At 49.9% G+C, this 10,619-nt stretch overlaps 1 protein-coding gene across 1 annotated transcript in view; it reads left to right on the forward strand.

The window, feature by feature from the left end:
• Positions 1-3,304, forward strand: part of Tomosyn (syntaxin-binding protein tomosyn) — a 36,067-nt gene extending 32,763 nt beyond the window's left edge. Inside the window, exon 16 of the mRNA XM_029112432.1 lies at positions 3,167-3,304. Within this exon, the coding sequence (XP_028968265.1) occupies positions 3,167-3,304 (138 nt within the window). The remainder of the gene's footprint in view (positions 1-3,166) is intronic.
• The last annotated feature ends 7,315 nt before the right edge of the window (positions 3,305-10,619 follow it).

Raw genomic sequence — 10,619 nt, forward strand, 5'->3', positions numbered from 1 at the left:
AGATAGCGCCTCCGTTCAATCGTCTTGCGGCCTGCGTTACTGCGGCCCGGCCGTTGCAGAGTCTTGATGTTCCCTCTTGTTCCCTTCGAAGTTTTTGAATTGTTTTGACCAACAGTGTTCACCCAAAACTTGAATGCGTGTTCAGTCAACGGGAAAACGCTTCCTCCGCTGCTCTGGTTGCCCAACTTGTCGGGAGCCGTCGGAAACTCGACGAGAATCCGTGGAGCGCATTCTATTTTCGGTCGACGCTTCCCGGATTCCTCCGCAGGCTTTTCCGCATCGGATTCAATGATTCCGCCGCAGTCAGGGGTTTCGCGAAGGCCTTCTCAAGGCCTGGAAAACCGATCGCTGCGATTTCCACGGGAAGTCATCGATAATTTTGACAGATCCTCGGAGGCATGCCATGCCTCAAGGTCGTTCTTGCTCGAGACGAATCGGAAAGGAACGCTGTCATACACTGACTGTCAAAACCACGGAAAGCGAAGTGGATCTATTGAAGTTTCAGTTATACGCTTGATTCGATCAGACAATTCGATAAATCTTCTCTCACCGGCCAGACAAGGATAGCACCTTCGCTGCTGAGGGGGATGAAAAATAGAATCTCGAATCAAGGCAAGTCGGACGAAACGTCGAGGCGGACCCCGCGGAGAGGAACGACGGAGAAAACGCTTCTCGAATCCATCGAGCGAAGACCTCCGGGAAGCAGGAAGCGAGGGCGGACGACGAAGGCCATCCAGCATGGCGAACTCAATGATCGCGGGTCAGAGCAAGATTGGAGGCAGTATCTGCTCCGAGTTCTATTGCCCATTTGTGAAAGTCCATTCGAGACTAGCACTTAAGGGAATTCAATGTTATGGCGAGCCGACCGACAGCCTGTATAGCGCTATCGACTGGTCCGATATCGGTATAGGGTCCGAAGTCACCGCAGTGATGGACGATCGGGTGATTGTCCTATCGTTGCGCAACATGCGTTTGTGTGTATTTTCACCACTTGGAATCTCTCACGCAGCAACCCTGGTGAACAACTCGGCGCGATCGGATCGTAATGCCAGCCGCCACAGGGTCCTGAGAGGTCGGAGAATATCTGAGGAATTCGGCGGGAATAGGCCTGTATGTATTCCCGATCTGCCCCGTGAGGCCGTCCGCGATGACGCTTAGGCGCCCGGGAAGTATCGATGGCTGATTTCCGATTCCCTCCAACGCCCTGTGGATTTTTCCCCCCCGGAGAATTTGTTTTGCGCTCCCGAGACCTTTGAGGCATCCTCTTCAAACAAGACGGCGTCGTGTTTCTTGTCGTCCCGACCCCCGAGAAGGTCTGCGGTAGGCTCCGTAACGGCTGATCAGGGACTCAGCAGAACGTGACCCACAGGCGATGACAAGTCGTCATCACTTATCTCCCACCGTCTGGCTCGGTGCGCCGGTGGCTTGCTCAAGCCGCCGATCTCGGCGGTTCATTTCACCGAGATCAGACCTATTCGTTGACTGTGGATCCGCCGCGCACCGTGAGTCGCAACACCGTACGCGGATGTGGGGTCCAGAGTATCATGAGAGCTCGAAGGCTCCTCAGAGCTGGAAAGTTTCCCACTTGGGATAATAAAAAAAACGAGTATTCAACAAGTTTCAGGTCTGACTCCGCCTGACATAGTTTGCGCTCCTGGATACTAGAATACTAGCTCACTTGCCAAAGTTCCCCATATAGCGAACAGACCCTGAAATATTGGCATACATTCCTCTGCGGCTGGAAACTTGTCCATTCTCCTCTCACCCGCCTGCGCGGTTGCTCGGTCGGTCGGCTGGCTGCTCCCTCGTTCGTTCGTTCGCTCGCTCGGAGAGCCTATCGTGAACAGGCACACTGACTCTTCTGCTGTGCTTGTCGCTCTCTTCCACCCTCCTTCCCCTCCTACGCAGCGCTCCGTGGCACTTCTCCTCTATCATTTCACACTCTGTATGTAAATGACGTCTGCTACACAGAAGAACGCCATACAACTGGAGGAATACGATTTCATATGTGCTCCCGTGTCTGTATGCGGGGAGCATCCCGCAATCAGCAGAGGTCCGAGTTTCTTTTCCGGAAGAGGCTTCTCTGCTGACAACAAGATGGAGTCCCTCGACCACGCCCGTCGTCGATCGAAATTCCGGGAGCTGATGGTGGAGGTTCCCATACAACTCCGAGGGCTCCAGGCGGGTTGGAACCTGTCATTAGCCCCCTCCCCCATTCCCTCCCCCCTGGACCGGCGGCTGTGTTCGTTTCATCTTACTTTGCTAAATAAAAGCGAGCTCAATCTGACGAGCGAATGAATACACTCGCACAGTCCCGGAAAACAAGCAGCTCGGAGGCGCGGATTGCTGCACGACTTGAGAGAAATTCTCACTTCAGCTTCCACAAGCAGTCCCTGAGTGAGCTGTCCCCCTGCTCACACGTGTGAACGGAACGCCATTCTGTGTGACGCTGAAAATGATCAGATCTACCAATGATGGTTTCCTAGACTGGGGTACGTTCCAAGGACATGTAGGGCAGTCACGTCATGACAGTCGTTCCGTAAAATGATAGACAGCAGGAAGGCTCGAACACATTGCAGTCGTCATCCCGTCGGACGGCCATTCTGATACCAAAAATTAAGCTTTGGTGCATACTCACTCCGATTCGATGAGTGCCGGGGGTGGGATGGTGGAGATTGTGAACTCCCGTGGAAAGAGTCTTATCGGACCCGCCGCGGCACCGATATAATTCGCCCCGATAACTCAGTGGGTCCTGAGAGGCGTCTCGAAAAGTACACGCCCGCATGGCCAACGGCTCTGGAGAGGGGCAGTCGGCGCTCAGTTGTGCCCCCATCGAAGCCGGTGCGATTGAACAGCTCCCACTGCGTGCCCCGGGCTCAGGGGAAAACCTCAATGCGGCGGAAAGGTCTGATCTGAGGAAGATAATAATAATCGGCCGCCTTATGACTCGACGACAAGAGAGTGTTCTCATTCGAAGAAAACGAGTCCCGAGGAACGCTAGATGGCTTGGGCTCATAAATCGTAGGGTTCCGCGAATCACATTCTCAAATATCGATCGAAGGATGAGATTTGACTCGTATAGACTCCACGAGAAGATAATGTGAGATCTGCTCGCGTAGAAGACTTTGCCTCGGTAGAGTATCTCTAAACGATCTCTTCGTTACAGGCACTAGACGAGCGAGGACAAGCACTATCTCAACTGGAGGAGCGCACTGGACGCATGATGAGTGAAGCTGAAATCTTTGCGAGTACCACGAATCAACTGGTGAACAAGTATAAGGATAAGAAGTGGTACCAGTTTTGAGCTCGTGGATAAGCAAACGACAAACAGAAACCAGACACACAACATCAACCCTTCGTACGCCACAAACTGGAACGCTGATTCTGGAGCATCATCATCTCCAGGACTCACAAGAAACTCTGGAGATGAAATCCGTTCAGCGAAAAATGTGCGGGAGTCCCCGATCGGGCTCAGTGGAGAACTCGAAACGAAACGTTCCGATCGGCTACCGTTCCTAACGCGCATCCTACTACTACCTACTTCTAATGCCACTACTTTCGATGTTATTCCTACTGATACTGACGCTAATGTCACCGATCAAGGGGCAAGCGCTGCTGCGATGACAACTCGGAAGAAATCAACGTCGTCGCCTCTGGGAAAATCAACGTTGACAAAGAAAACTATTCTCGACGACAACGATGACGACGACCAGACGCAAGTATATCGTCGAAGACGCTCACAACAACAGCGACCACAACAAAAAAATACAGGAGTTGGGAGGAGATTGAATGATGAATGAAACACCTGTTTTCTTAGAGGGACAGGCTTTCTAACCTAGGTAGAGGTTTCTTATTTTTACGAAGTCCACTATTGGCAGATAATCACTGACTGTTGTTGCCAATGTGTGAATGAATCTAGTCAACGACTCCGTGCTTGAACTACTAGTTACGTTTACAAACATAGTTTTACGAACTCATCCTCATGATCCTCGCGGTATTGACTGAGATACAACTATTCCTCTGAAGAGGAGGAACAACAAAACGGCGTAGATCCCTATCGAGTAGAAAGAGGTCAGACTTGCAGTCTACTAATGCCATCGTGTCAGTTTTGACATTGTTATTTGAGGATCGGTCGATTCCTGTGCTCGCTCGCTAAGCAATTGGGCACATCAATCTTTTCCGGTCCGATTACAGATTTTAGCAGAGCTAGATTGACGCCGACGCTATCAAAAATGAGAGGAACTGAATACTGGCAACAACGACATATTGATCGAAAATGACATAGGAGCGTAAGCGAAGCTTTCACAGCACTCGAGCTGAATACAGCCCCAACAAGAGGAATGAAAGAAATTGTAGAATTCAGATGAAAAAGGATCAAGATGGGGTTCGTCACAGCAGAGATATCATTTTTGGGAGGCGTTGACCGTGCGCCGGAATCGAACACATTCTCACTTTTTGATTATGGAGAAAAGAGCGTTTCGAAGAGATTTGAGAGAAAAGGCTGACATTAGGAATGCTGCCAAGAACCTCACATGAGCCTCAATCTTGCTGAAATATCTTTATCGAGTTTGACATGGGATGGTCTCCACAACGATTGAAAGACTTCTTGACATCTCAATGGATGTTACAAGTCCTTGCCACAACCCCACTTGTCGATAATAATGGTTATATTTCTCATCTCATTGATTATTATACGGCTGTTGAATATTATGATTGGTAGACTTGTTCTATGTTTGATTACTGGCGAACTCTTGCCGATGCTCGCCGCCAAACAGCCCACGAAGGCTCCGATGCGAGGCCATTACCCCACGCGAACGCCCGATCCCCGATTTCCCAATAAGCTTCCTGCGTATGTCAGAGATTCGTCTTCATTGCTCCTGAATCTGGAGCTACCTCAGTCCGGTCCGATGAAATTCCAGGTATCTCCATCATCGAGGTGGCTTACCGGTCCTGGCATTCTTACATTTGGAACTCGGAGCACGATCTCGAAAATTATGATTGACATGTCCGAAGAGATCGAGCGCCATAGTTCGACAGAGGCCCCGCGTCGCAGCGAAGGGTCAACCATGATTCTTCGAACCCCAATCCCGCCCCCGCTGACCCATCTCTTCCATGCTATAATTCTCTGCCCTATCCTCCAGTAGGGCCTTCAAGTTATTATTGAGGCAGCCACTTGATGGAGGACATGACCACCAGAAAAGCAATGGCAAGGACTTTCGACTGGTGATGTTGTAAACGTCGTTCCACTAGATCATGTCCTCATTGTGATCTCTAAATACACTCGTAGCATTCAGCTATCCACAGAAACCGCGGGGCGACTCTTTACCGAGCAAAATCTGAAATCGAACTCCAGTGGCTACGCGGGAGAATTTTCCCCCGAATTCGCTCGTTGAACGAAGCACGCCGATCCTAAAGCTGCTCAAATAGTATGAGAAAAGTTTATGACGTTTAAACGGTCTTCGCAAAATCCCGCTAAAACTCCTGCGGTGCGCGTTTTCCTGATTTCGCACCCATCGTGCAGGTCATTCCGATCGACGTCTGAGAAGGGGACTTCCTTTTCAGAAAAGTTTTCCTGCGCCTGAATTCGCACGACCCGGCGGCATTGAAGGGCGATCAGATTATGAGAGCCCGAATACCAAGGTTTCATCTCTTCCCTAATTATCCTCTTCCATTTGATATACTGTCGTGCGCTTAGAGCTCGAGAGCATATTGACCTCCCTTTTATACGTTCCGAGACGAATATAGAATCTGACAAAGAGAGAGGAGAAGACGTTGGATCGGCCCTCTCTGACGCTCAAAGCCAGTGACGGTGAGGCGTCCCCCGATTCCTCGCACGGCCATCGACCGAGTTTATCGTTGACCGCTCTGGGATGCAGGGAACCCGAGGCACGGCCGATTCTCAGACTTCCCTGCATAGACTTGAGAATCTTGAAGCTCCATGACCTCTGAATTTGTTTTCGGAAAAACTATCTACGTATCGTCATAATTTTCGGGATGCCTTCGATTGAGGCCGATGTGGGTCCCGTACCTCAAGCAGACATTTCCCTGGCGAAATAGAGATGGGGGGAGGGGCCTGGAGTGTCGAAAGTTTCCTTCCCCGGAGGGAGCGACAGGTCCCCTTCAGCTGACTATCGATTCTGTCATTGATTTCGCGCGCCGTCATTGGTTTCGAGTTGCCGCCGGGACTCACTGAGCTCATCCGACTTGTTTTCGCCTCGTTCTGGCGCTGGGTCGATCCCTCCGACTACGGTCCTGCGTTGAAGCTACGCCGAACGATTTTCTCTGTTGAAATGGGTTGCCTCATTGATGTTGGAATAATTCCCAAGCGTGGTTGTAAAATCTCTCTAGGTCGTATGTTGGATGCTTTTGACGTTTCGAGGGTGATCTGATCCTAAGATGCACTTCCTTTTTCGGCTGAACAGAACTCTTGGGATCAGAGGCGTCAGGATTTAAGAGTTTATTGCGCCGCTTTGAACCTGCTCTGAAAACGCGCCTGCACCATCGGTCGGTAATTGTTCGCTGTAAGAAGGTTCTTCTCTTCGCCTACCTTACTACATACCTATCCATCGATTCCCATCTCGTTCTAGATCGACGCATCTATCGCTCTCGCTTCGCAAGGGTAGATTGTGATTTCACCACACCCGCAGCATTCGCGCATGGACACGCATACCACGGATACTTGTGATTTTTGGCTCATTCCGACGAATAAGTCACACATTTCTCTCATCGAACATTGGAAGCAGTTCGCTCATGTCAAGTCAGGGATGATTATGTCAAACAAACCTCGAAAGTCCGGAGTAGAAGGTTCGGGAGCCAGTGACCCGAAAGGCGCTGGAGAAATTGACTGAAGCAATGTCGAGATTTACGATGGTGTCTAGAACAAAGCGAGCGTAGAAAAACATTTCAACGTCCTCTTGAAAGACATGGTTTCTCCACGTAAAAGCGAAAATGTCAAGGAGTCTGCGGACAAACTGAGTCAGGAACCGATACTTGAATTAGTTGAGCAGACTCTTAGAGGATTAGCTAGGTACATACATATATGACTGGTTGGTCATCCAATTAGACGGTCAGTTTGTCGATCGCTTGATCAGTCAGTCCGTCGATCAGTTGAAATTCGGAGGAATACTTAGCAAGGAACAACTTTACACGGTCTATCGAAGTACTGTAAAGAGAAAAACCACAACAATAATAATTACGGTTTAATAATAATAGTGATAAAAGGAGCGAGAAAACGGTAAGAATAAAAATAAGAATAATTATTATGGTAAGGATATCGAGTTACGTCTCTGATATCGTCGCTTCCGGATCAAGCGTTATCAGCGCAACGATGATGATAGCCTCGCCGGTGATATTCGATGCGCTCCCGTTCCTTATGCGAGCCTACGCTCACAGACAAGCATGGTCGGCCCGGTGTTTGCAGATGAGCTGATGTTCACGGATTAGGGGTTCTGTCAGAGTATGACGAGAAAAAACATTCGTACGTGGAGTAGGAAGTCCTGGGTTCCCCGAGTCGAGGCTCAAGCTCGAGCAGGCTGATTTCATCAAGTGGCTCCATTCGGAGAAGCGTGAGGCTGAACCCGTTTTAGACATGAAGACAGCCTACAGCGTAGCATCGGGCTGACCAAGGCAGACAGAACAGTTTCAACGATACAAACCTCTCACAACGACCAGAAGTCTCCGGCCGGTTCCGATGCGGAGCGTCGGCGGACCCGAAGTCTGCCGCGGCGAATCGCAGGACGTCTGGGTTCCACCGTTTGACTGAAGTCGGGTAGATTGTCTCTCGGATGCAGATATTTTATGTAATCATCCCTAGCTATCTACCTACATAGCTCCCCCATTCATTCAATCGAGCGATCGCATCATCTGTCGATGCCCTCCTGTCGCACGACAAGCTGTTCAATGATATCCTTACGCTTAGAGACGGTCAGACTGTGGCGAGAAACGATGACGATGGATCTCTGACCGAGTCACGGACCGATATGACGTAAGTGGTCGATATTGGAACCTCTTTCCGAGTGAAGAATCGATTCGGAGGTCCAGATTGAACGGTGCTCATCTGAGAAAGCAGAAGCTTCGCAAGTGAACTTCGGATCTATTGTCTCATGATTGACAGTCGAGACCAGTACTCAGAAAGTAGGTCCCTTGCAAGCATAGCTCCCGGCGTGTGCTCGTCGACCTCTACCATTTCTTTGCGAAGGAGCCGATAAGTTTTGTTCGGTTGTCCCCGGCAACTTTCAGCACTTTCGGTGCAGTAGAGTGGAATTGATCGATGCGAGCACTGGAAGAATCCGAGCGTGTATGACAGGAATATTTTATGAATGGCGAAGTGATCGTAGGCACCCTGCTTCGCTCCGAGCCGCAGTAGAGCGGGAATGAAACTTTAGTCGCCTCATACTATACGGGAACTCCTATCGGGGATTAGACACTATCGCAAATCGAGAACTTCTGAGTATTATCAATCCAGGCGTCTTTGAGAAAGATTGCTTGACTGAGCGACTGATGTTGTACGATCGATGAATGATTGATGGATGGAGTAAATGAGTGACAAATGAGAGTAACCTTATGTCTAGCTCTTCTTTCCGATCAACTCACTGACTGATTGATCGACGGATAGACGGATGCGTTGGCCGAGTTAATTCGTCTTTGTTAGAGAACGTTGACCCGCGCGGGAACGGGGAATCATGACTCCTTCTCACTCGGAGAGATTCTAGAAATACCAGAATAAAACCGCAACACAGCAAAGCATCAGGTATTACTATAAATATACTGTCGTTGACATCATCGATACCACGGATATTGACATCGAGTCGCCATCATTGTTATGATTATGAGGATTACAAGAATAATCATCCTTGATATAATGATAATGATAATTACAATGATAATTATTATTATTATATAATCGTACTGTAAGGCTGAGCGGACGGAAAGGATCCATGGAGATACAAAGCGAGAGATGCAAGAGAAAACCTTGACAGAAGATAAACTTCAAAATGACATTGTTGGCATCAAACGAGCTAATAATTCTAAATAAATGTGTAGACGCGAAACAATCAAATGCGTCCTTTCTGGTGGATCCTTTAACAATCATCGCCCTCAGGGCAGTCCGCCGGCAGGTATCCGTATCTATTGGTCGGACTGTTATCTGTGATCCGAGTTCGCCGGAGCTCATGGAGTAAGGGGTTCCAATGAGATCTTACCCCCAATCACGCTACTCGGCATCCTGCGAGCTGACGCCCCTGCGGTGTATTTCGGCCTTGGCATAATTTCTGTGAGCCGACGAAAATATGCTGATAAATTATTTTCCTCTTCCACCTCATGACCAGCTCTGCTCAATTAAGCAAGCTGGCGGCTCATCCAGCGAGAGCCGCTCTGGGAGCACACCTTAGTGACTTATAGCAATCGTGAACGTGATCTCGACAAGCTAGCTTGATCGGGTCAATTTGAATTAGTGCGAGTCAGGTCTCTCTTCTCCCTCCGAGGATTTCCCACCTGCCAACGAGTTACGCCCACGCGCTGATACCCCTTCCGTCTAGCTGACTCTCCTGACAAGAATGGAAATATCCCTCCGGTCCCGTAATAAATTCCAGTTCGAATCGCTCACTATCGGCCAATGAACGCTAGAAGACCGATGTCCCCTCATCGGCCCGCCAGTTCCTGGGCCTGTGATCTCGGACGGTCATCGAAAGCGTCAAGGGTCCCTCAACGATAGAAGAGATGCATCCAGTCCCCTTAACCGGGGCTTCCTGCGACTTTTTTTCAATCGTGGGGAGAATCACCAAACGATTTCGCCCACCGAGAGGGCTCTATGCGATCGAGGCTCCCGATGGGGGGAGGTCAGGAGGAACGGATCCCACAAAACAAGTGGCGCCGCGCCGTCCTCCCCGAACAAGAGGCATCGATTAGGCTCGAGGAGATTTAGGCCGAGACTCCGGACGTTCCGCGTTTGCGGAGCTCAATGAGGATCACCTGAAGGGTTCGACAACACTCCGACGACGATGAGGGAGCAGATATGAACACGGTGCCGGTCGCTTCTACACATATAGTCGGAGGGTGCTTGACCTTCATCGCTTGAACAAGTTCCAAGCAATATATCATAAGCCCACATACTACACTGAGAGCCACTCGCTCGAGCACAGGATGAAGGCGAAGAAGTACGATCAGTGAGCCTGTACATACGCTCGGAGAAGAGAGGGCATGAGAATCAGGGACGTACACCCGCTACATTGAGCTGTTCCGTGTCGCTATATCGGACGTCTGAGCCAGCGGTGCCGGTGCGGCCGTATCGCAAACTGAGACTAAGCAGTCGTACTCTCCTGAAAAAAGTCCAATATCTTGCATTAGCGGTGGGAAAACCCGTCAAGGTAGATGATAAATCTCTTTTCCCGACCGATACCGGCGGGCGTCGAGCTCGTTGGACTCGAAACTATTCGGAGTAGGGGGTCTAAACCTCAAACAGAGGATTCTCACTCCTCGTTCCCCATCCATGAGACGATTTCTTCAAGCAGCTTTCGGATTTATTAGGCGGGTGAAATGTGTCCACTCCCCCTCTCCAGCCCGCCAGAGAATCAGCTACAGCGGGGACGCAATACTAGCAAGACGTTGAAATTAGAGGTGTG

This window comes from Galendromus occidentalis, unplaced genomic scaffold (assembly GCF_000255335.2).
Source record: "Galendromus occidentalis unplaced genomic scaffold, Mocc_1.1 scf7180000077500, whole genome shotgun sequence".
Taxonomy (NCBI): Eukaryota; Metazoa; Arthropoda; class Arachnida; order Mesostigmata; family Phytoseiidae; genus Galendromus; species Galendromus occidentalis.